Here is a 26,805-nt window from a genome sequence, read left to right on the forward strand (position 1 = left end):
TCCTTCGTCCCTTGCCAGATTACTGGGTCCAGCACCAAAATAAACAGAGGAAAAGGGATTCATGCACTTTATATACATTAGAACAGTTGAGGTCAAAAGTTTACATACACCTTGCAAAATGTTAATTATTTTACCAAAATAAAAGGGATCATGCAAAATGCATGTTGTTTTTTACTTAGTATGCCCTAAGATATATCACATAAAAGACATTTACATAGTCCACAGGAGAAAATAATAGTTGAAAATAACCCCGTTCAGAAGTTCTTAACACTGAGTTGTTACCTGAATAATCCACAGCTGTGTTTTTTTGTTTTGTGATAGTTGTTCCTGAGTACCTTGTTTGTCCTGAACAGTTCAATTGCCTGCTTTTCTTCAGAAAAATCCTTCAGGTCTGACAAACTCCTTGTTTTATTCAGCATTTTAGTGTATTTGAAACCTTTCCAACAATGACTGTATGATTTTGGATCCATCTTTTCACACTGAGGACAACTGAGGGACTGAAGGTTCAAACACTCACTGATGCTCCAGAAGGAAAAAAAATATGGCTGGGGGGGGGGGGGGGGGGGGGGGACTTTTGGAATTTAAAGTTTAGGGTAAATTTAACTTATTTTATCTCAAGGGGAACATGTAAGCATCTTCTGAAGCTTCTGAAGGGCAGTACTAAAAGAAAAAAAAAAAGATATTTAGGCAAAATAAGAAAAATGTATGCATTCTCATTCCATTCAAAAGTTTACACCCCTGACTCTTATTGCATGGTTTTTCCTTCTGGAGCATCAGTGAGCGTTCGAATGAGTTGCATACAAGCCCCTCAGTTGTCCTCAGTGTGAAAAGATGAACCTCAAAATTCTACAGTCATTGTTGGAAAAGGTTTAAACACACAAAAATGCTGAAAAATCTAAGAATGTGTGGGACCTGAAGGATTTTTCTGAAGAACAGTGGACAGTTTAACTATTCAGGACAAACAAGGGACTCTGAACAACTATCACAAAAAAAAAAAAAAAAAAAAACACAGGATCATTCATGTAACAATACAGTAATATGAATCAAGCATATGTAAACTTTTCATTAAAAAACTTCAGTACTAAATAAAAAATAACATGCATTTTGTATGATCCCTCTTATTTTGGTAAAATAATTAACATTTTGCAGATTCTGCAAGGTGTGTGTAAACTTTTGACCTCAACTGTATGTAGTAACTGTCCAACCTCTCAATGAAGTTGTTGAAGAGAATGCGATGAGAGTAGCCCTGTCTGCGTATCTTGGCCGTCTCTAGAATACCAGTGTAGCGTAGTTGGATCAGAACCTTCTCCCTGTCGAACTTGTGGGCTTGGCGATCATTGTTGGGTTTTATGCAACGAACAAAGTGAGGCTGGCCTGCCACCATCTTTGACAACAGGTCCATTAGAGAATACTGCAAAGTAAAGTGAAAAAACCAAGACTCTTAATGGTTTAGAGTGGCGATTTTTACCTTTTTATTAATAGGTTTTCAAAAGTCTTACTCTGAAGTACGAGGCCACAGTTTGAGTCTTCATGTTGGTGGTCTCTCTGGGGTGACGTGTGGTGTCTCCCGTGCTCTCCGCCTTTGCAAACACAAAATATTCAGCATGCTGAAAACTTGTGGTCATGTAAATTTACAAAAAGGATATTGGGGCTTTTTTTATAATTTGTTTATAATAAATTTACACATGTTGCCTTTTGAAAAAAAGGTTATACAACAAAGCCAAAGGTCAGGGTAAACACACAATCACCGTTTGTACAGTGTCAACGGGCATTGTTTTGTCATGGGTGGGAGTTAATTTCCGAGAGAAAGACTGAAAAAGAAATGCATAAAGATTGTGAAAAGACAGTCTGATTTGAATCCATAAAACTATTTTTATTTTAAATAGTAAAGAAACAATATACATGCAGGGTTCATTAGCAAAGCAATCTAACAAGCATTAATTTCGCCAATCATCAATAGGGGCAAATTCCTTCTTTAAAATGGCCATGAATATTTCACCAGGTTATATTAGCAAGGTGTTTCAACATCGAACACAAAGCAGAATCACACACTGACACAGGTGCTTTTATTTTACGTGGGCTAAAATGGATGGAATCTTTCATGTGAAATTTTCTAAAGACAGCATGCTTAAATATGCAAACGAATGGTAATGTATGCAGGTCTTCATCAAAGACATAATTTCAATATGTTTAAAACCCTCATTCATTTCAGAGTGCAACCTGAATGTGAGCTCTAAGTAGCTCATGTGTTCTCTGAGGAATAATAAACTTGATGCTAAAAAACATAAAACTTAGAACACAACTAGATGTTTTTAAAATACAACTGCACAAAAACACATGACGGTAATTCTCCTTAATTCCACAGGGACACTCTATTCTAATGTGAATTATATGAACTAATCAAGCTGTAAATCAGCCAATCTACAAATGCATTAGCTATTAGACAGCTGGTAGGGTCACATGAGAAGATACTCTTTCATTCTCACAGACATGGGTTTTCAGAAAATGGTGCCAAGTGTGTCCATGATTACTGATGCAATTAACGGATATTTGTTGCAGTATTTAATAGATAGGACTGACTGAACTTTTAAACGAAACAAAATGTTATTTTCAAAAATTCAAATGGTGATTTTCTCTTTCAGAGTAGTTTATTGGCCTCATCAAACTCAACATTTCAATATCTTTTCAGTATCTTTTCACAAAACTTTACATAAAAAATATTCTTGGTACAAATAATGAGTGTAATAAGTGATGTGGTGCAAATGAATGATAAATGGATAATTAAAATTTTAATTAAATCCTAGAACATTTTAAATGCTGAAAGCTGAAACTAAAAGTCTAATGCAGCTGATGCCTAAGACACTATTGTCCTAATGCTTTGGGCCTGAGGTGGGAAAAATATTTCTTGAAAGTTCAGAAGTAACTTTTTTGAATAAAATGATGAGACAGCACAATTTTCTGAGAAAGACCCACATATACATAACCAGACACCCAAAACCAATGAGCACAGTGCTGGCTGGCAAAAGGCGCATATCCTCTATGAGCATGTCTCTAATGTATAGCACAGATACTACAGGATCATTACCTCACTGAATGATACAGAACTGAACAACATAAGACCCTCCAACTTTAGACAGAAGATATTAAAAGGAAAGAGAAATGGAAATGTCATTGATGGGTATGGAGTGTGGAGAGATGGAGAGATAAAACAGGTGGGAAGAAAATTTGTACATTTCAAAAAGTAAAAGCACTGAAGTTCTGGTCACACAAAGTCTAATTCTTGCTATTAACAAACCATTAACTCTGACTTTTGACTCAAAGTTTTAATTTAGTGCTTACACTACCAGTCAAAAACGATTTTTAATGTTTATTTATTATTTTTTTTAAACATTAATTAAACATGGCTGTTTTAATGTTTAAAGTCCCTTCTGCTTACCAAGCCTGCATTTATTTGATCCAAAGTACAGCAAAAACACTACAATTTTGAAATCTTTTTACTATAGCTTTCTATTTGAATATATTTTCAAATATAATTTATTCCTGTGATTTCAAAGCTAAATTTTTAGCATCATTACTCCAGTCACATAATCCTTCAGAAATTACTCTAATATTCTTATTTGCTGCTCAAAACACATTATTATGTTGAAAACAGTGGAGTAGAATTTGATAAATAGAAAGTTCAGAAGAACAGCATTTATCTGAAAAAATGAACAAAAGCTTTTTATTTCAGATAAATGTTGATCTTTGAATTTTTCAATTTTTTCTTAAATAAATGACATTTTAAAACATATTCAAATAGAAAACAGTTATTTTAAATAGTAAAAATACTTCAAAATTGTACTGTTTTTGCTGTACTTTGGATCAAATTAATGCATGCTTGATGAGGAGAAGAGATTTCTTTAAAAAACATTAAATATCTTACTGTTCAAAAACTTTTGACTGGTATTGTAGTTAAGGTAGTTGTTAAGTTTAGGTATTGTGTAGGATTAGGGATGTAGAATATGGTCATGTAGACATGTGTTAATACTAGGCATACTAATAAACAGCTAGTTAATAGTAAGAATTGGTCCTTATACTAAAGTGTTAACGAAGCTCTCTTCAAAGAAAAACAAACATTAGCCCACTGACTTATGAATGCTCTCATTTCTACACCTTCTTCACTTTTCTAACACCTTCAGTATTCACTATTTTGCACTGTGTAGTTGGTAATTTCACATGCAATAAGCCATAGCCAATCAAAACAGAGGTCATTTACTTATGTAAGTCTTAAAGGCACAGTAGCAATGACAAAACACTACAGAGCCCCTAATGGGACATGGTGATGCAAATATACGACAAATTATATTTGGTGCTTTTTCATTTTCTCGTACTGTGTTTCATAGAGAACTATGTCATTAGTTAAGGGGAGACTTTGCAGGCAAAAACACTGTTTATTCATGCACTTGTCATGTTTTAGATTTTGGGCTTTTTGGATTTATATAAAGTGTTTTTTTCAGACTAGTGGTAAAAAAAAAAACATCCAAAAGACACTGTTAAGTGTTTCTTTTTTGGCACTTTATCTATTTGTGTTAATAGATTTCAATTACAATACATATTTTTAAAGGCTGTTTTCTTAAAATGAGTTTTTTTGTGCTAGAAATGTGTGCAAATTAGCACATATTTCATTAAATAATGCTTTATTTGCATATTTAAACCTAACATTTTAGAAAACTTGTAATACAATTTTTTTTTTTTTACAATTATCAATGTAATCAATCAACTTGGTAAGTAAAGTCATAACTATTCGTTTTTTTTTTTTTTTTTTACCCTATTCACCTACAGTGTCTCGCCTTAAATTTTATTGTAAAACTACTGCATTCTCCAGTTGTTTTGTGTTTGCTCCAAAACATTTGTGGGCTTTCAATAAAGTTTGAATTTGCTCCTAAACAACTGTGTTCTATCAAGAAAGTTTACAATCACTCAGATACGTGTGTTATCAAGAAACTTTGCATTCATTCCAAAACATTTGCATTCTTATAAAACGATTGCCATCTGTTCACTCCAAAACATTTGCATGCTCTCAAGAAACTTTGTGTTCCCTCAAAGCATTTAAAGGTTTAGTTCACCAAAAAATGAAAATTAGCCCATGATTTACTCATCCTCAAGGCATCCTAGGTGTATATGACTTTCTTGTTTTAGTCAAATCCAATCTGAGTTATATTAAAAATTGTCCTAGCTCTTTCAAGCTTTATAATGGCAGTGGGTGGGTGCTTCTGTTCAACAGTCCAAAACAAGTCCAATTAAAGCTCATTCATCAATAATAAACAGTGCCTCACATGGCTCTAGGGGGTGAATAAAAGCATCCTGTAGTAAATCAATAGATTTTTGTAATAAAAAGATATGTAAAGAAAAATGTTGGAGGATTTCGATATAAGCCAAGAGGAGACTCCCTTACTAAAGTAAGTAAACTTTGCTTCTGTAAACAAATGTTGGTTTCGGGATCAGCGACGCATACCCAATGCATACGTTCTGCGTCATCCACCCGGAACGGCTTGCATGTATGACAGTTAGCACAAGCTAAATAAAAATGATTATTATGTCTTAAATATGGATATTTTCTTACAAAAATGCATTGATTCGCTGTAGGAGGCCTCTATAAACCCCCTAGAGCCATGTGAAACACATTTTATTATGTATGGATGCATTTTATTGGACTTCTTTTGGATTGTTAAGCAGAAGCACCTGCCCACTACCATTATAAAGCTTGGAACAGCCAGGATAATTTTTAATATATCTCAGATTGGATATGACTGAAAAAAGAAAGTCATATACACCTAGGATACCTTGAGGGTGAGTAAATCATGGGCTAATTTTCATTTTTGGGTGAACCAACCCTTTAAATTCCCTCAAGAAACTTTGCAATCGCACAAAACATTTACATTCTCTTGCAAAACTATTGCATTCCCCTGAGTAACAAAAGTACAGAATTTTGTGAGCAAAGTTTCTTGGAAGAACGCAAGGGTATATATATTTTTTATCCTTCCATGTCATTGTATTTTATCATTACCATGTCCCTTTACGAGCTTTGTAGTACACAGAGGAGAAGAGGGCAAAACGAGGTACCTTGGCAAAGTTAATGGTGCGTTGTGATTGTTGTGTGCCCATACGAGCAGCCTTGCCTTTAGTGTGAGCCAGGTTACCTGCACAAAGAGAGAGGTCAGGGGAAATATCTTCTCTCAATGCGATAACCACACACATTAGAAATCTGCTGTTGATACTTCATTAGATTAGATCACATGTTCTTTAAAGATAATCTACCATTTATCGTAAGGTAAACCATTTCAAGGGCACTGCGATATGTGGTCTTTAGAGGTCAGTGCTGACAGATAAATAAGCTTCACAATGGTCAAGTAGCTAACAAAAGCCTTATGAATGAAGCCCATAGGTTTGAAATCCCAGCAGAATTCCTGGAAACAATCCCCAGTGAATCTCACTGGACGTAATCGACTGTGTCAGTCAGACGACCTCCATTCATCACATCAGATCACATGGGAGTGAGCACATTTTCTTTTCTAGAGAGAGTGCTACACGCATTCACTCAGACCAATAGATCAAAATCTCTGCTTAACATTTCAGACAGGATGGTGTTTGCACTGTCATTTTCATTCTGTGAGATTGTGGTGCAGTCTATAATGCAGTTTAATTTAATAGAATGTGACTATACTGTTCATTTGGCTGCTCGTGCAATCTATGCTAAATCACTCTACAGTATTGTTGCCTTATCTAGCAGGTCACATATATACGGTTGAAGTCAAAAGTTTACATACACCTTGCAGAATCTGCAAAATGTTAATAATTTCATTAAGAGGGATCATACAAAATGCATTTATAAAAATGGCCCTGTTCAAAAGTTTAAATGCACTTGATTCTTAATAGTGTGTTGTTATCTGAATGGTCCACGACTGTGTTTTTTGTTTGTTTGTTTAGTGATAGTTGCCCTGCTGAAAAAACAGCATATGCTGGTTAGGTAGGTTTTGGTGCTGGGATGCTGGTTTTAGCTGGTTTATGCTGGTCCTTTGTTGGTTAATGCTGGTCCTTTGCTGGTTCATGCTGGTCATTAGCTGGTTAATGCTGGTCCTTTGCTGGTTTATGCTGGTCCTTTGCTGGTTTATGCTGGCCATGTTGCTGGTCAAGGACCAGCATAAACCAGCAAAGGACCAGCATAAACCAGCAAAGGACCAGCATTAACCAGCAAATGGCCAGCATTAACTAGCAAAGGACCAGCATAAACCAGCTAAAACCAGCATCCCAGCACCAAAAACTACCTAATCAGCATATGCTGGTTTTTTCAGCAGGGTCAGAAAATGTAAATTTAGGAGTGCTTCTTGGACTCAAAACAAGTTTGTTAGAGGTGCTCTTTGGATGGGAAAATATAGTCGAAAAAGCAAGAGGAACTCTAAGGCACTCTCATATAGAAGTTAAAAAGCCTTTATTGTAGCAGCTTGGTCACATTAAACCTTTCTAAAAACTCCAACGCGTTTCTGCAACATAGCCTGCATCAGGGAGTCAAAAAAAAAAAAAAAAAAATGTTCATGAGTCCCTTGTTTGCTCTGAACAGTTAAACTGCCTGCTGTTATTCAGAAAAAAATCCTTCAGGTCCCACAATTTCTGTGTTTTTTCATCATTTTTGTGCATTTGAACCCCAACATTAACTGTATGATTATGATAACTATTACAGAAGGAAAAACGTGAGAAGGAAAATAGCTGGGGGATGAAAACTTTTGAACAGGATGGGGATTTTTTAATTTTTCTTATCATTTTCACTTTGCATTTAGTACTGCCCTTCAGGGGCTACATAAGATAGTTACACCAGAGGCTACATAAGATAGTTCCCAGAAGACAAAATAAGTCAAACTTACCCTGATCTTAAATTCTAAAAGTTTTCACCCCCCCCCCCCCCAGCTCTTAATGCATCTGGTTTCCTTCTGGAGCATCACAGAGAGTTTGAATCTTCAGTAATAGTTGCTTACTGAGTCCCTCAGTTGTCCTTATTGTGAAAAGATGGATCTCAAAATCATACAGTCATTGTTGTAAAGGGTTCAAATTCACAAAAAGAATTTGTGGGACCTAAAGAATTTTTCTGAAGAACAGTGGGCAGTTTAACTGTTCAGGACAAACAAGGGACTCATGAACAACTATAATAAAACAAAACAAACAAACAAAAAAACCCTAGATGTGGTTTATTCAGGTAACAACACAGTATTATGAATCAAGTGTATGCAAACTTTTGAATGGGGTCATTTTATATATTCAGCTTATTTTCTGTTGTGGACTATATGTAAACGTCTTTTATGTGAAATATATTATTCAGATCAGTAATAAAAAATAACATGCATTTTGTTTGATTTTGACAAAATAATTAATCCATGTGTTTTAGGCCTCAGTTAGTTTCTTGTTTTGCGACTGAAAAGTAATCAAACTGCAGGACTGGTGGATGTACTCAAAGCAACAAAATGTTCCCATTTACTTTTTTTTTCTCTGGCAGCACAATGGAAAAAAAATGAGTAATTGAACGAGGCAATTACACAATGATTGGATTGACTGACACATTGTTAGAGGTCACTGTTTAGAAAATCTGTCTCTTACAGAGAGAACGAATGAGACACACACACCTAAAGCTTTATAAGTGCATGTCTAAATGAATGTGTGTGGATGTGTGGGTTCCTTAGCAACATAAAACAATTATATCTGTATTCAAAGGGACAGAAAATGAAGCATCTAAACAGCAGACGAACCAAAGGCTTTAAGGGTTTCTACAGAGTACAAAGTCAAAGCAAACCTGTTTTAGTGAGCGGGTGAGTAACCAGTTTACGGATCAGTTCATTCTCTGACGACCTCAGCAGAAGAACAATATCAGCGGGCAGAGCATCTCTGTTCTTACCCAGGAAGCCGCTGGCATTATAAATTACCTGACCACACAAGAAACAAGATGCATTTACATCCAACAGACTATTATCTTCACAGATGAACTTGGCTAAAAGGAGTAGTTCACTTTCAGAACAAAAATTTACAAATTATGTACTCACCCCCTTGTCATCCAAGATGTTCATGTCTTTCTTTCTTCAGTCGTGAAGAAATTGTGTTTTTTGAAGAAAACATTTCAGGATTTCTCTCCATATAATGTACTTCTATGGTGTACCCGAGTTTATACTTCCAAAATGCAGTTTAGATGCAGCTTCAAAGGGCTCTAAATGATCTCAGCTGAGGAAGAAGGGTCTTATCTAGCGGAACGATCGGTTATTTTCTAAAAACATTTACAACTTATATACTTTTTAATCTCAAACGCTTGTCTTGCCGAGCTAGATGTTAAAAAGTATATAAATTGTCAATTTTTTTTTAGAAAATAACTGATCGTTTTCAAACTCGGGGGCACCATAGAAGCCCATTATATGGAGAGAAATTCTGAAATGTTTTACTCAAAAAACACCATTTCTTTACGACTGAAGAAAGAAAGACATGAACATCTTGGATGACAAGGGGGTGAGTACATTATCTGTAAATTTATGTTCTGAAAGTGAACTACTCCTTTAAAGGGTTAGTTAAACCAAAAATGAAAATTCTGTCATTAATTACTCACCCTCATGTCATTACAATACCTGTAAGACCTTCGTTTATGGGACGATTTTAGTCTTGAAATTCAAATGAATCAAATAGAATCGACAAACAGATGTGAATGCACGCGTGTCGCCTGATCCACAAATGCACATTTTAATCACTACATGCACAAATTATGATACTTTAATACAAACCATAACATTCACAAATATGTCTCTGTTTGAACAAAATGCTGCACATTAATGTAATTCTTAACTCTGCAGACACCAGTTGGAAAGCATTTGTTTCAGTGTAGTGACGTAAATTTGTGTTTTTTTTTTTTTTTTTTCAAATCTTGTACACGTTATTGAATTGCACTGGGCCTTGTTTGTGTGTGAAATGCTGTAAACAGCGAAAATGAAGTCTCAAAATCCAAATGAACTGAACAAGATTGACTTGAACAAGATGTCAATAAATGCACGCGTGTCACCTGATTCACAAATGCACAGAATCATTTTTGCATGAGCAATTTATGATGTATTAATGTAGAACAGAACATTTTTACAAACATGTCTGTGTTTGTACAAATTGCTGCACGATCATTTAATCCCGAATTACACTGACTCAAATTGAAAGGCATTTATTTGTGTTTTCTAAGATACATGCATAAAATATATAGCCTGGAAAAATCCAGACCCTAATCTATTAAGATTTAGGGTCTGGGATCGAGCAATGAAAACTGCCTAACTCGAGGGGCGGCATCAAGCATGCATTTTAAACTCTAACTGCACGCAATTGGATAACGTCACGACCAATCACAACAATACACGCTTAGCTACCAGCAGAGCTAAATGATGTTTCATTAACAAAGTTCGGGAGAAGCACGTCAGATACTTAGCGTAAACATCACAAGTCAATCAGCGCCATAGGTTTAAATACAGCTGACTCACCTCAATTCACTCGATGGTTTATCAGTAAACCTCCACCACCCCATCTCATCACTCCGAGTTCTCGCTACTCCTATTGGGGGGTAACGTACTCTGGGAGTAGCTCGGAGCCCTTCACCGGACAGCACGCCAAACATGCACTACTATTCTCCGGCTAATTATATGTAAGCGTGAACTCGTGAACTGATAGATTAAACTCCTGCCGTATCCAGTCGGCAAAACAGCAAAAACGTCCTTCTTGCAAAGGAACGATTCGAGTTTTCGGTTTTCTGTTCCTCTTTTATATGGAAAGCCAAGTCTAACTCGTTCATTGTAGTGGCCAAAGCCGTTTCAAACAACTTGTTGTTCATCTGTAGCGACAGCGATCTTTACAAGTTTACTATATGATTCGGACGTCGCAGTGCTGTCATCAACAGTTTAGCTCGCCTCTGTCCCGCCTACATCAGATACACCGATTTGATTGGTTCCCACAATTGCTTACGTATTGCAGTAACCTGCATCATTGCTCGATGCCAGAGTGTCTTGCAGAGACAATTCAAATTGTGCTCTCGCGAGACCTCTGGATTTCCAGGGTATAAAATATATGCAGTACATGGATAATTGTGCGTGAATCTATTAATTATTTTGAGTCTAAAATCTTCCCATATTTGTTCATCTTCGAAACACAAATTACGATATCTTTGATTAAATCCGAGAGCTTTCTGACCCTGCATAGACAGCAATGCAACTGAAATGTTCAAGGCCCAGAAAGGTAGTAAGGACATTGTTACAATAGTCCATGTGACATGCGTTGTGTGGTATTGTCACGAACGTGCATCGAAGACTGACACGGAAGAGAAGAAATTGTTGAATAAAGTAATTATTTTTGTTTTGTTTGTGCATAAAAAGTATTCTTGTAGCTTCATAAAATTATGGTTCAACCACTGATGGACTATTTTTTCGATGTCCTTAATACCTTTCTGGGCCTTAAACGTGGTAGTTGTGTTACGGTCTAGGGAAGGTCAGAAAACTCTCTTACGGGTTTGGAACGACATGAAGGCGAGTAAATAATTTTGGAAGGACCTATCCCTTTAAAGGGATAGTTACATACACAAAAGTTTTCATTTTTTATATAGTGAAAGTCAATGGGCAAGTTCTTCACACTATTAAAAAAAACCCTGTTTATTTAAGAGCTCTGTGTTTGGGGAACACGAAATGATTCTTTAATGGCACTGCTGTTAAAACTCCATTTTGGATCCTTTATTTATAGCAGTGCAAATAATGCCAGAATTGTCCTTTTTGGATAAACAACCCATCTAATTCTCTTTTCATAACTTTGTCTCTGTGGTATGTTTGAAAAAGATGCATAAATAAATACTGATAAATAAAAAAAAATTCTACCTTGCCTGCGTAGTGATGGATTCCAAAGCCCAGATCAACTCTTTTTGGTCTCCAGAAGTGTTTGGACTTTAAGTTGTCCTCAAATTTCTCTAAACAAACAAGACAACTGCTTGTTAATCACAATGTATTCACTTACACGCCCATCCAGTCACAAGTTCATTAATTCAATAATTAATTTGGTCATTTAATTCATCATTTGTCAGTTCATGTATTCATTTGCTCATTTGTTCGTTCACCCTTATTCATTAATTCATTTGTGATAACATAAGATACACGTGAATGAATTCATTCATCCGTTTCATTCAGTATAAAGCAAATAAAGCTAAGTCATGGAAAAACAGCTAGGCATCTAGTCTTGGCATGCTGAATTATTCAGCTGTCAGTCAAAGACTTGTCAGTCAAATGTTTGATGACAGCCTCTCCCTTGTTCTTGTGGGTTTGAGCGTACATCTGTTTGCATGTGTGTGCGTGTGTGTGTGTGAGAGAGAGTTTAAGTGTCCCTTGGTCATAAGACACCAGGCGAACAATACTAAAGCTTAAAGCTCTATGATGTAGATGTTTCTGCGAGAAGGTCAGTTGTTGAGAGGAACTTGCCGACAAGGGTCTGGTCAGTCGCCTGAGGAAAGCGACTCTCCTCATCTAGTAGCGCTAACATGCCCATGGGCTTCTGAAGGAACAGATCCAGCAGTGGCCGGTTGTCTTCATATTCAATCACTCGAGCATCTACGTCTTCATTCAGATACTCATCCTGCAGAGAAACCAAATGATTTAATGTAGTTGTATGAGGTTATTAAAATCTGTTCTATTAGAATTAGAACAATACACAGTTTTGTTCGAGAAATGATAGTTTAGACTGGTGATTGACTAGAAATCAGTTATTTTACATTGTAATCATATTTCACAATATTTACTGTATATATATATATTTTTTTTTTTTTCAAATTAATGCAGCCTGGGTGAGTGACGGAGACTTTTTAAAACATGATAAAATACTACCAACCCCCAAATTTGTAGAACCAAAGATGTAAAACTATCTGTGTTTACCTATTTTTAGGTAAACAAAAAATTTAGCTGCAAGCAGCGATTACCGGGGTTCAAGTGCTTTAAGAAATTCAAGCACATATGAAAAAAGACATTACATTACATATTATTTAGCAAGCCTTGGAACTACTTGAATCAATGATTAAACATGCATTTTGGGCAAATCCTGGTAATTTACCATAGAAATATGATGTTTTTAACATTTATGACTGTCTTTGCATGCATGTTGAGAATGTGAGCTGTGCTCACCAGGTTTTGTGAAGTTTTTAGTTTTCGCTTTGGCTTTATAGGCTTTTGGCTATGTTTGGATAGGCCCCTTTTCTAAATGACCCCATTATAACTTTTTTGGCCTAGAGAGTCCAGAGAATTCTACTGCAGTGTTTTTTTCCCCTAACTGAGCGAAAAACCTAGGACTAGTTTGCAAAAATAGTTTTTTTTTTTTTTTTTTACAGTTTCTCAAGCATTTAACAAATGGTTTAATTGACAGCAGTGGTTCTAGAGGCAAAGTTGTTCAGAATGAGGAGGTCTATCGTAAGACACAAATTTTGTGTGTACGTGTGAAAAACCATGCAATATACAATAATTTACGCCTTTGAAAAATGAGATATTGCCCCACAGTGGCTTATTTCATTTAAATTTTCTCACAGATCTTTAGGGCCATGAATCAAACAGGCCACTAATTTTCATTCCAACCGACCTCCACTACCCTGTTCTAATAGGTGCTCAAAGTTCATCGGCCATGTCCTTATAGCCACTCACTGCACTTTGGACCAATGCCATGCATACCAATTTTCATGTCAATAGGACAAACAATTTCATAGTTATGACCATTTTTTCCTGGCCAAGTGGCTAAGCTTCACAATATTTTTTTGTGTGACCTCAGATTCAGCTCTTATATATGCGTTATGAGTTTGGCAAAGATATTTAATTCCGTTCAAAAGTTATAAAAGCCCCTTTCAAACGTTTTGGCGTCCCTTTACGACGGAGAGTCGAAAGTTCAACTTTTTTTGGATAATTATTGATATTCACTCTCCAGAGAATTTTCCTACACTGGTTTGGTTTTGATTAGGCGAAAAACCTAGGACGTTTTCCACAAAAGTAGTTTTTTTCAAAAAATGCAGGGTGACGGACAACGGCTTAGGAGTTATTATCGTTGTAGCGCCCCAGTCAGGCCAACTGGGGTGAGCCTTGGTAACGCTGTAGATGATGTGAGTACTACCATCCCTTCAAGTTTCAAGTTGAGTTACGGTTTGGTCTGCCTGACAGGTTTTACGTGGAGATTGCTGATCCTTGGCCACTCTAACAATTACAATAGGGTTTCAGTGACAATTTTGACTACATTTCATCCGGTCCAGATTTTTTCTTATTTCTCGTCCATGAGTCAAACAGGCCCACCAAGTTTCGTTCTAATCGACCTCCGCTAGCCTGTTCTAATAGGTGCTCAAAGTTCATTGGCCATGTTTTCTGAGATATGCAAATGTCCTTATAGCCACTCACGGCACTTTGGACCAAGGCCATGCGTACAAATTTTAATTTAATTTAATAATTTAATAAACATAATAATTATAATTAAAAAAAATATATATAATTAATTTAATAAACCCTCTTTTAGTGCCTTGAAGTGGCCAAGCTCTGTGATATTTTTCCATGTGAACTCAGATTCAGCTCTTATATATGCGTTGTGAGTTTGGCAAAGATATCTCATTCTGTTAAAACGTTATAGCCATTTTAGTAAAGCCCCTTTCAAACATTTTGGCATCCCTTTGCGACGGAGAGTCGAAAGTTTTTTCGATAATTATTGATATTCACTCTCCAGAATTTTCCTGCACTGGTTTGGTTCCGATTAGGCGAAAAACCTACCTTTGGTTCCGATTAGGCGAAAAACTTTTTCGCAAAAGTATATATATAAGTATATATATATATATATATATATATATATATATATATATATATATTTTATTTTTTTTTATTATTATTTTATTTTTATTTTTTTTCAAAAAATCGAAGTACTTAAAAAATGTGCAGGGTGACGGACAACGGTTTAGGAGAACGGTTTAGGCGCCCTAGTCAGGCCAACTGGGGTGAGCCTTGGTGACATTGTAGATGTAGATTATAGATGTGTGAGTACTACCATCCCTCCAAGTTTCAAGTCTCTACAAGTGACGGTTTTGTCTGCCTGACAGGCTTTATGTGGAGATTGCTGATCCTTGGCCACTCTAACAATTACAATAGGGTTTCAGCTGCAATTTTGACTAAATTTCTTCATCCAGTCCAGATTTTCTAATTTCTTGCCCCCAATACAACATGAAAAAAATAAATAAAATACATTCAGACATTACATTCATATTTTGAAATGTCTAGTTTGATTACACTATGTCTCTGAATGTGATGTTTTCTGAGACTTTTACGTTTGACGCTGATATTGTAGTGCACCTGAATTTCTCCTTGGGGAACATACTTCTGTTCATCCATCCACTAATATCTGTAAGCTCCCAACAACACTGCTGACTTCTGCTAGCTGATGCCTGGAGCTCCGTAGCCGCCTAAATCTGAACTACTCTGTGTGTCAGGCAATTCCTGCTGCTGCACAATGACTTCCTGTGAGCAGAGCACTCCACCCAAAGAGCAAATGTCATGTCTGTCTTGTCTCTAGACTGCCATGTTGATAAATTACAATACACAAATGGACTTAAATTATTCACTGGCGAAATGCATCAACAGACATATAGAAGCTTGTCCAAGTAATCCAATCTCTGGTGTAGAATAGAGCTTTTAGCCGCGGGTAAAGTCATCCTGCGAACAGGGAACAACCTCATTTTTTGGGACAGTAAGACTGCTGCTGACACACAAGCCCCAGGGATGCAAAAACAACAGAGATTTGAAGCAACACTGGCACACAAAAAACAAAAAAAACAAAAAAAAAAAACAGAAAAAACACTTTTTAATGTTTACTTCAGGCAACATACTCATGAGTTCTCGGAGTAGAAAAGAAATAATAATACGGAGAACACACATTAACAAATATGTTATGAAAAGAATTTCCAGGTAAAGCTCACAAAGCAATGTCTAGGTCACATTCCACTCCAAAATATTACTGTTATTATTATTGTAGCAATGCCTAACAGTCAAATAACAATGCCCTAGCACCCTCTCAGCAACTGCCTAGCAAATAAATATACTTGTTAGTTTTATCCATATAAATATTAATGAATTATGCATCAACCACAGAAATGTGGGCTCACAGCCACACATATACCTAAAGGAGCATTTTCTCTCTACTTATAGAAACAGAACAAAGTCAGCGGCTCCTGACGTAACCCTTGTTTCAGATGATTTATGAAGGCACTAATGTGGGTTAGTCGCAAACGTTTAGAGGCACCAAATCACTTTTCCCCTCAAGGCTACAGTCAGCCCAGTCAGTCTGGGGAATTGCCACGCTTGTCTGCGTCAAAAGAAAACGGAATATTCGACTCCCCTTCCCTCCATTTCTCACAACACCGTGATACGATAAATGATGAGGTGTTACTACCATTTAGATGGAAATAAGGCTGTGCAGAGGAAGAAAAATAAAAATGCTCTCAAAAGGCATAGAAAAGCTCCCAAACAACTGAAGACTGGATAAAAAGACCAGAGACTAAATGTACCTGCTCCCAGGCGAAGATGTGCTGGTTGAAGTAGAACTGGATCTGCTCATTGGCAATGTTGATGCAGAGCTGCTCAAAAGAGTTCCTCTTAAAGTTTTCAAAGCCAAATATGTCCAGAATACCGATGTTTAGACCTTCCTCCCTGGAGAGAAATTCAAGGATTCACGAATTAAGAAAAATTGGATTGAACTATTTCTTTCTAGTTTCTGGTCAATTAGGAGATATTCTAAAGTTGTTACAGTCTTCGATGGTGGTCTTGAAAGACTTTGATGTATAGTGTTTGAGTTCATATTTGGGCTATTCTACAGAACTGGTCCAAACTGCTGTCCCACAACCAAAAAACACATTTAAAACGAATTTAAGTATTCAAATAGATGTTTATTATCTGTTGAAACCCACAATAATATTTAAAATATCTGTAGACTTAATATATATAAAATCATCATTTAGTGGGTACTTGCAATTGGAAGGTGGCTGTCCCGAATCCTAACCCATACATTTTAACTTGAATTTAAAAATAATATTGAAATAATTTTTGTAGCTTTTTCCATTGTTGTTTTTTTCTTTATTTTATATTTTCTTTGTAAATTATGAAACTTTATGTTAATTTTCATGTCACTACCGAAGCTATGTTTTAGTCCATTGGTTGAGACTGATTTTAACTACACCTCTACATTAATGATCAGGAAATATTTATGTGTCCATCTCTCTCATAGCTACACGGTGATAGGCCCCATCATTTTAAGGTAAATGTGTTCAAAAGTATGTAAAATGTGTGTAACTTTAAAGAACGTCACTACCGAACGCCATTTTTGACAAAAGGGAACACATAATCCTTTAATTGGGGGAAATAAACAAAACTTTAGTGCAGTTACACAAAATTTTAGTATTTTAGTATGAGGGTTAAAATTCTGTAATGTAATGTGGTTACTGCCAAAACATTACTGTCACTACCGAAAACATGCAGTTACTACCAAAACATGTGATGTTTTGTCAAAAAAAGTATACTGAATTATCAATTATGATAGTGTTTGTTTCAATATATATTCACGAATCCTTAAGTTTAAATCAGTATGATCAACTTTTGCCTTTTACAAAGAAATTTTTGATATAAAATGCAACTAATCTCATAAATCACACTTGAAAATAACTTTCTATTTTGAAAAAATAAATAAATGAATAAATAAAAAATAAAATAAAATATCTCACAGACTGTTACTGCACCCTCTGCTGCTTCGCTGGTTACTTCCGGTTTGGCAGCCATATAAACAGGGCCATGCCAAACAGGAGGTTGCGAAGTATTGTTTTGCTCTTGCGGACTCTACCAAGCGTTTTTCCTTGTTTCCATTGCCTTGTTGTTTTTTTTCCATTGCCTTTGCCCTTGTTCTGTTTTGTTTCCCAGTCTTAGCCATAGTCTTGCCTTGTTTGATCTTGTATTTTGACCCTCGCCTGTCTTATCGGATTATGCCTTTGTCTTTCCCTGGATGTTCCTGTTTGCTGATGTTTGTCCCTGCCTGTTCTGACCACGATCTGTACAATAAAGTTTGCGTTTGGATCTACTGACGCTGTCGTCGAGTCCCAGTTTGTAACAATACAATTTGCAGACATACAACATTTGTGGAAAAATAATTTTTTTTAAAGACGTTTCCAACTCTGACTTTGAACCAATTCTGTAGAATGGCCCATTTAGAGTTTTGATTGTAGACATTGAAATATTGACAAATCTGAGCACAGTTCTTACTCTGACTGGTTGTCTTGTTTTAGGAGAGAGTTGATTCGGTTGACGATCCAGCTAAACAGGCGTCCATAGAGGGCTTTGCCCATAGCGTCCCGTACCTCAGTGGCCTTCTCCACTGTGTTTGACCTCACGATGGTTTCACCCCGTGTGACCACACAATGAGAGGTCAACGCTTCCTGGAGCTCATCTGCACGGATACACAGCAGCGATGCAGCTGAACATGCAAACATATAAAAACATAATTATGTGCTAATTTAGTTTTTTAGGAGCTGCATGCCACTTCTATTCAAAAAATTATGTACTGCATTGCTTATTTTAAAGTACACTTTTAGTTTATGTAACAAGTCAGAACATCAGTTTTGCTACCATCTCATGAAAATACAACAAACAAGAAACTAATTAAAATAGAAATAAAATCTAGAATAGTATTTTAATAATACTAAATCCAAACAACAACAAATACATTTATTTGACATACTCTTAGTTTTAGTATCTAGCTGAATTCTTTACCTTAAAATGTATTTGAAAGATATTACTAAGTGTTTTGCTATTGTAGGAAACACTTCACAATAAGGTTGCATTAATTTATGGCCCCTTCCATAGACGCAGCATTGCAAACACCTTCACATTAGCGTTAACTAGTTAACTTCATTAGTTAACATTAGTAAAATTCTTTAAATTTTTGTTAAATTATTACTCTGAGTTAATGTAATTTTATAAACTAACAATAAACAGTTGTAATTTTATCAACTAACATTGACAAAGATTAATAAATACTGTAACAAATAGAGGTCGACCGATATTAGGACTTTACCGATATTGATAGCTAGGTTGGACCACACTGGCCGATACCAATTAATCTACTGATAATTTTTTAAATGAATACTGAATGGAAAATAAATAATGCTGACATATTTAAATAAAAAGTGACATACTGAACCATATTTTGTAAATAAATAAAAAATATTAATATTAATTATATATTGATCATTACAGTTAGTTCATAGTTTATTATTGTTAACAAAAGCATTTTATTACATTTTTAAAAGAAATGAACACACTTTAACAAGGAACAGTACTTCTATTCTACAGCTTTTATCAATCTTAATGTTACAAATGGACTCAAATTGTAAAGTATTACCATTACATCAACAGTCAAGCAAAAGATGGCCATCTTCAAATATCTACACAAAGTCCACAGAATTGAAATTAAATACATTTAGAAATACTGTGTACTTTCACAATTTAACTAAGCTTCTATTCTAGAACATTTGTGATTATCTAATCAAAATATGTTGGTCACACCGGGCAAAAGTGCAGCGCCACGTCTTGAAGAACTCGCAGCTATATACAGACTTTGCTGTATAATGAGGACCTTTTCAGCCGCTCTAGCAATGAAATCAACCCGGAAAAACTATCGGCATGGATTTTTGCTGATAACTGATAGTTTCGCCAATCAACTATCAGTGTCAATGAATCGGCAAAACCGATACATCGGTTGACCTCTGGTAACAAATGCAGTGTTTATTGTTAGTTAATGTTAGTTAATGCAATGTAAGTAATGCAAAACAACTTATGAAAAGCACTTAGCATGAATTAGCTTTTCCAGTTTTAAGTTTAGTTTAATTTTTAGCTTTTTTATTATGCTTTGGTTATTTCTATTTTTTATTTCTTATATATTTCTATATATCTTACAACCCATTCACGACCATAAGAATTGGGGAACACGTAAAAATACGTACAATTTAGCAAAAATTTAGATTGAGGTTGTACGTATTCATACGAATTAGCTACCTCCTAAAATATGTCCCAATTGCCATGAGATCATGTTGGCTTTAATTTATTTTGATTACATTTACTGTTTGGTCTTAGTAATTTTAATTCTTCAACATCAACCTACTGTATTTATTTCATTTAGTTGCCAAGTTTAAGTTTTGGTTTTTCACCTACTGGGGCCGAATCCCAGTTTACATATCTAGTTCTGCCATGAAACTCTAGATGACACAGGCAGACGGGTTGTTAACGTAACTGATGATATCACAGAGTTATACGACTGGCATAAGCTGATTGGTTCATGTTGCATACGCAACCAATGAGCTTGCAGCTTGCTGATGCTAGTAGCATTCACTTGGGAATTTTGCAGCGCGCTTTCAGAGTTCCTCTGAAACCCTCCACCGTCTCCAGCTTCACCTGTAAAGATCTGCTATGGGTTATTTAATGATATTTTTGCAGTAGCAGTATGTCTTAAATACTCACAGCACCGTATCGTCATATACTTTGCCAGTAGCAAGTTCTGTACTTAATCTACAACTACAGCAGTAACCAACAGCAGCAGCAATTTAGCACTAGTAGCATAGCAGATCTATTCCACCAAGACCAAATACACTAACACTGTCATATCTATTACCATGCTAAACTTTTCTGAGATTTGTCATGACATAAATACATATACTCATCAGTAATAGCGCATGTCACTAGTTCCGGTATACTTTTAGGTTCATACATTTAAAAAAAGGGCTGTCTTCTGTCTCACAATATTTTTTCCTGCAATGGAAAAATCAATGATGAAACATTTCAATCTTCCTTCAATGACATTTAATATTAAATAGTACCATCTAGGTTACGAAGGTAACCCTCGTTCCCTGAAGGAGGGAACGGAGACGTTACATTGGGATCTTGCTTGAGAGACCGATCATCTCTGAGCCTTATATAAAAAGGCCAATTGCAAATTGGCGAGTGGACGTGCACCACTCATACAGGCTTTTTGCTGAAGAGCCGGGAGAGCCCGGCGTCAGCGCGACGTCAGGTCGTGGCAGGGGAATGTAACGTCTCCGTTCCCTCCTTCAGGGAACGAGGGTTACCATCGTAACCTAGACGTTCCCCTTCAGTCGAATCACTTCGACGTTACATTGGGAACTTAGACCCATGGAAAAGGCCATGACCCTGACGCCGCGTTACGCCAACGCCACGTGCAGGCAGGTCCTTTCAGACGGCTATTGTAACGTAACCTTCCCAACGCCCTGGGGCCGAGGTAGAGGACCCCACAGGGGTGCCAGTAGTACTGAAGCAAGGGTTGGGGGGGCGGAGCACATGAAACATTTTACATGTGGAAATGAGAATAATTCGATGTATCCATAGGCATAGGGATACACGAGGGGAATAATACTGAGGTAGTTTGCCACAACCTTGCGGGGAGAAGGAGACCCGGCAGGAGCACAGTCAGAAACTACTCCGCACTAGGCTGACTGCGGGGCATGGAGGACCCAGGTTCGCTTCTTGGAGGGAACAGCTGGGAAATGGCGCACGGATCCCAAAGGAATGGCGCAGCAAGCCGGCACCAGCCGGTCTCCCGTTTGCCTGATGTCTTATGTTAAGACACGGGAAGACACGGCCTATACGCGAAGGTTATAGAACCTGGCGAAGGTATTAGGTGTCGCCCAACCCGCAGCTCTGCAGATGTCTGTTAGAGAGGCGCCATGAGCCAACGCATAGGACGAGGCAACACTCCTTGTTGAGTGGGCTCGAAGACCTAAGGGGCATGGCTCTCCCTGGTATAAATAAGACAGGGAGATGGCCTCAACCACCCAGTGGGCCAACCTCTGTTTAGAGACAGCATTCCCTTTCTGCTGACCTCCAAAACAGACAAAGAGCTGCTGGCTGCGTCTAAAGGGCCGAGTGCGGTCCACGTATGTACGCAGAGCGCGAACTGGGCACAGTAGCGCAGCGGTTGGATCCGCCTCCTCCAAGGGCAGAGCTTGCAGGTTCACCACCTGATCGCGGAAAGGCGTGGTGGGAACCTTGGGACATAACTGGGCCGGGGTCTCAGGATAACGTGAGAATCGCCGGGCCCGAACTCTAGGCACGTTTCGTCGACAGAGAAGGCTTGTAGGTCCCCTACCCTCTTGATGGAGGCCAACGCCGTCAGGAGCGCTGTCTTAAGTGACAGATATTTCAGCTCAACTGAGGCGAGTGGCTCGAATGGGTCGTCCCGTAGGCCTCGTAGGGCGACGGAGAGGTCCCAAGAGGGTACGGGGTGCGGTCTGGGAGGATTAAGCCTCCTGGCACCCCTAAGGAACCTCACGACCAGTGGGTGCTTACCTAAGGATGTTCCATCCACTGCATCGTGATACGCTGCGATGGCCGCAACATACACTTTGAGAGTCGAAGGGGACAGCCTGCGCTCCAACTTCTCTTGCAGGAAGGAAAGCACAACTGCAATCGTGCATCTCTGGGGGTCCTCTGCTCGGGAGGAACACCAGTCGACGAACAGACCCCACTTCAGTGCATAAGCCTGCCTTGTAGAGGGAGCCCTGGACTGAGTGATAGTATGAATCACGGCCTGTGAGAGGCCAGTGAGGTCTGACGCGTCCCGTCCAGGAGCCAGACGTGCAGGTTCCATAGATCGGGACGCGGGTGCCAAATTGTGCCCATCCCCTGAGAAAGAAGGTCCTTCCTCAAGGGAATTTTCCAGGGAGGGGCTGCCGCGAGGGAAATGAGTTCTGGGAACCAGGTCCGGGTGGGCCAATGTGGCGCAACCAGCAGTACCTGCTCCTCGTCCTCCCTGATCTTGCACAGGGTCTGTGCAAGGAGGCTCACTGGGGGAAAGGCGTACTTGGGCCCCGGAGGCCAGCTGTGTGTCAGTGCATCCCTGCCGAGGGGTGCCTCGGTGAGGGAAAAGAACAACTGGCAGTGGGAAGATTCGGGGGAGGCAAACAGATCTATCTGGGCCTCCCCGAAATGGCTCCAAATCAGCTGGACTGTCTCGGGGTGGAGCCACCATTCTCCAGGGTGGGTGGACTGCCGTGAGAGCTGGTCGGCTGCACGGTTGAGTTCCCCTGGTATGTGAATGGCACGTAGCGATTCCAGCCACGTTTGACTCCAGAGGAGCAGATGGCAGGCGAGTTGTGACATGTGTCGGGAGCGTAGACCACCCTGCCGGTTGATGTACGCTACGGTCGCAGTGTTGTCGGTACGAACAAGCACGTGTTTCTGACGCAGCACCGGTCGGAAGCGGCGAAGGGCCAGAAACACCGCCAGCAACTCGAGGCAATTGATATGCCACTGCAGTCGAGGTCCTGTCCAGGAGCCCGATACTGCTTGCCCGTTGCATACAGCACCCCAACCCGTGGTGGAGGCATCCGTGTAGACCACGGTATGCCTGGACACCTGTCCTAGGGGCACTCCCGCACGTAGGAAAGCAGGGTCGGACCACGGGCTGAATAGGCGGCGACACTGCGGGGAAACGCCAATCCGGAGTGTGCCACGGTGCCATGCCCATCTCGGGACTCGGTCGTGTAACCAGCGCTGAAGCGGTCTCATATGAAGCAAGCCCAGCGGCGTGACCGCGGCTGCAGCTGCCATATGCCCCAGGAGCCTCTGAAATGTTTTGAGAGGAACCGCTGTTTTGTGCCTGATTTTCTCCAGACACTTCAGCACTGATGACGCGCGCTCGTTGGTAAGGCGGGCTGTCATTTCGACCGAGTCCAGCTCCACACCGAGAAAAGAGATCCTCTGCACTGGGGAGAGTTTGCTCTTTTCTCGGTTGACCTGAAGGCCCAGACGGCTGAGGTGCTGGAGCACCAAGTCCCTCTGTTCGCACAACAGATCCCGCGAGTGAGCTATGAGAAGCCAGTCATCGAGATAGTTGAGGATGCGAAAGCCTGCCTGCCAAAGAGGGGACAGGGCTGCCTCCGCGACTTTCGTGAAGACGCGGGGAGAGAGGGACAGGCCGAACGGGAGAACCTTGTACTGATACGCTCGACCCTCGAAAGCAAACCGTAGGAAGGGCCTGTGTCGAGGAAGAATCGAGACATGAAAGTACGCGTCCTTCAGGTCGATGGCTGCAAACCAATCCTGGGGGCGGATGCATGTGAGCATGCGCCTCGTGGTGAGCATCTTGAACGGCAGCCTGAGAAGGGACCGATTCAGTGCTCTGAGATCCAGGATGGGTCTTAACCCACCGCTCTTTTTGGGCACGATGAAGTAGGGACTGTAGAACCCTGACTTCATCTCGGCTGGAGGGATAGGCTCGATTGCGTCCTTCGCCAGTAGGACTGCAACCTCCGCACGCAGGACAGCGGCATGTGTGTCTGATTGGACAGTAGTATGGAGTACGCCTCTGTACCTGGGGGGACGCCTGGCGAGTTGTATCGCATAGCCGAGACATACCGTCCGTATCAACCACTGCGAGGGGCTGGGAAGCTGAAGCCAGGTCCCCAGCCGAGTCGACAGGGGTATCAAGGGAACGTTGACCGACGTGACCACGGTGGGGCAGCCTGGGGGGGGGAAGGGGAAGGGGACTGATCCCAGAAGGATGAACGTCCTGGAGAAAAGTCTGGCTGCATGAAGCAACGCTTACCTTCTTCCCTGGTTCCCGCGCTGGCGATATCCAGCTCCGGGTCTGGTTCCGAGGAGTGGAAACACTGCTCAGGAAGAAAACCCGGGGCCAGAGCCCCGGAGGTGAGAAATTCAGCTCTTTTTGTGACTTTGTGGGTACCGCCGACCCGTAGGCCGGCGGCGATGTTATATGGGTGCACAGCAACCCCCGGCCCTCCACCGGAGTTGGGAGCGGAGATGTCCTCGCCCCTGAAAGAGCAGATTTCTTCACCTTCCGGGGTGCCCGTCTCAGGGACGCTTCGTAGCTCGCCTGCGGGTGTTCTTCGCAGGACCCTGAGGAGCGGGCGGCGTCCCTCTCCCACGGCCAGCTCGACGTCGGGCCGCGAGTCTCGCTTCATGGATCTCAGCGGGGGACGGAACTTGTGCTGGTTTAGGGGCCGCGGGAGGACGCCCTCGGCGACGGGCAGGCGGAGGCGGAGGCCCAGGCGGCGGAAAGGGAGTCCTTGCTTCGCGGCGGGGCAAGATATGTTTTATGGCCTCCATCTGCTTCTGGACCGTGGAGAACTGCTGGGCAAAGTCCTCCACGGTGTCGCCGAACAGGCCACCCTGGGAGACAGGAGAGTCGAGAAAGCGTACTTTGTCGGCCTCTGCCATCTGAGCCAGGGTCAGCCATAGGTGCCGTTCCTGGACCACACAGGTGGACATCACCTGACCAAGGGAACGCGCCGTGACCTTCGTGGCCCGGAGGGCGAAGTCGGTGGTGGCGTGGAGTTCCTCGAATGTCCCTTGGTCAGGACCACTCTCGTGCAGGTGTTTGAGAGCCTGCGCCTGGTACACCTGGAGTGTCGCCATGGCATGCAGGGCGGTGGCAGCCTGCCCGGCAGCGTGGAAGACCTGCTCCGTAAGACCGGAGGAGGCCCTACAGGCTCGGGAAGGGAGACACGGACGACCCCGCCAGGTGGCAGCACCGCGGGGGCAAAGATGTACTGCCACGGCGCGCTCAACCTGAGGGATCGCCACGTACCCCTTGGCTGCCCCGCCATCGAGAGTGGCGAGGGGAGAGGAGCTGGAGTGCGCTCTAAACGAATACGGAGCGCGCCACGATTTCGACAGCTCCTCATGCACCTCCGGAAAGAAAGGGACCGGGGGAGAGCGCGGCGGTGCCGCCGGTGCCCTCCCCAGGAACCAGTCATCCAGCCTAGAGGGATCGGCCGGAGGCTCGCTAGGGACCCGTAGGCCGGCGGCGATGTTATATGGGTGCACAGCAACCCCCGGCCCTCCACCGGAGTTGGGAGCGGAGATGTCCTCGCCCCTGAAAGAGCAGATTTCTTCACCTTCCGGGGTGCCCGTCTCAGGGACGCTTCGTAGCTCGCCTGCGGGTGTTCTTCGCAGGACCCTGAGGAGCGGGCGGCGTCCCTCTCCCACGGCCAGCTCGACGTCGGGCCGCGAGTCTCGCTTCATGGATCTCAGCGGGGGACGGAACTTGTGCTGGTTTAGGGGCCGCGGGAGGACGCCCTCGGCGACGGGCAGGCGGAGGCGGAGGCCCAGGCGGCGGAAAGGGAGTCCTTGCTTCGCGGCGGGGCAAGATATGTTTTATGGCCTCCATCTGCTTCTGGACCGTGGAGAACTGCTGGGCAAAGTCCTCCACGGTGTCGCCGAACAGGCCACCCTGGGAGACAGGAGAGTCGAGAAAGCGTACTTTGTCGGCCTCTGCCATCTGAGCCAGGGTCAGCCATAGGTGCCGTTCCTGGACCACACAGGTGGACATCACCTGACCAAGGGAACGCGCCGTGACCTTCGTGGCCCGGAGGGCGAAGTCGGTGGTGGCGTGGAGTTCCTCGAATGTCCCTTGGTCAGGACCACTCTCGTGCAGGTGTTTGAGAGCCTGCGCCTGGTACACCTGGAGTGTCGCCATGGCATGCAGGGCGGTGGCAGCCTGCCCGGCAGCGTGGAAGACCTGCTCCGTAAGACCGGAGGAGGCCCTACAGGCTCGGGAAGGGAGACACGGACGACCCCGCCAGGTGGCAGCACCGCGGGGGCAAAGATGTACTGCCACGGCGCGCTCAACCTGAGGGATCGCCACGTACCCCTTGGCTGCCCCGCCATCGAGAGTGGCGAGGGGAGAGGAGCTGGAGTGCGCTCTAAA

At 41.1% G+C, this 26,805-nt stretch overlaps 1 protein-coding gene across 1 annotated transcript in view; it reads right to left on the minus strand.

Moving 5' to 3' along the window:
- Positions 1 to 25,057, minus strand: part of LOC141332859 (myosin-IIIa-like) — a 47,913-nt gene extending 22,856 nt beyond the window's left edge. The window contains exons 1-11 of the mRNA XM_073837820.1: positions 24,682 to 25,057; positions 18,327 to 18,537; positions 16,586 to 16,727; positions 12,495 to 12,648; positions 11,901 to 11,989; positions 8,819 to 8,948; positions 6,103 to 6,179; positions 3,086 to 3,127; positions 1,749 to 1,811; positions 1,500 to 1,580; positions 1,206 to 1,411 (exon numbers count right to left, since the gene is read on the minus strand). Coding sequence (XP_073693921.1) covers positions 1,206 to 1,411; positions 1,500 to 1,580; positions 1,749 to 1,811; positions 3,086 to 3,127; positions 6,103 to 6,179; positions 8,819 to 8,948; positions 11,901 to 11,989; positions 12,495 to 12,648; positions 16,586 to 16,727; positions 18,327 to 18,537; positions 24,682 to 25,057 — 1,571 coding nt within the window. The remainder of the gene's footprint in view (positions 1 to 1,205; positions 1,412 to 1,499; positions 1,581 to 1,748; positions 1,812 to 3,085; positions 3,128 to 6,102; positions 6,180 to 8,818; positions 8,949 to 11,900; positions 11,990 to 12,494; positions 12,649 to 16,585; positions 16,728 to 18,326; positions 18,538 to 24,681) is intronic.
- Between the last annotated feature and the right edge of the window lie 1,748 nt (positions 25,058 to 26,805).

This window comes from Garra rufa, chromosome 4, assembly GCF_049309525.1.
Source record: "Garra rufa chromosome 4, GarRuf1.0, whole genome shotgun sequence".
Taxonomy (NCBI): Eukaryota; Metazoa; Chordata; class Actinopteri; order Cypriniformes; family Cyprinidae; genus Garra; species Garra rufa.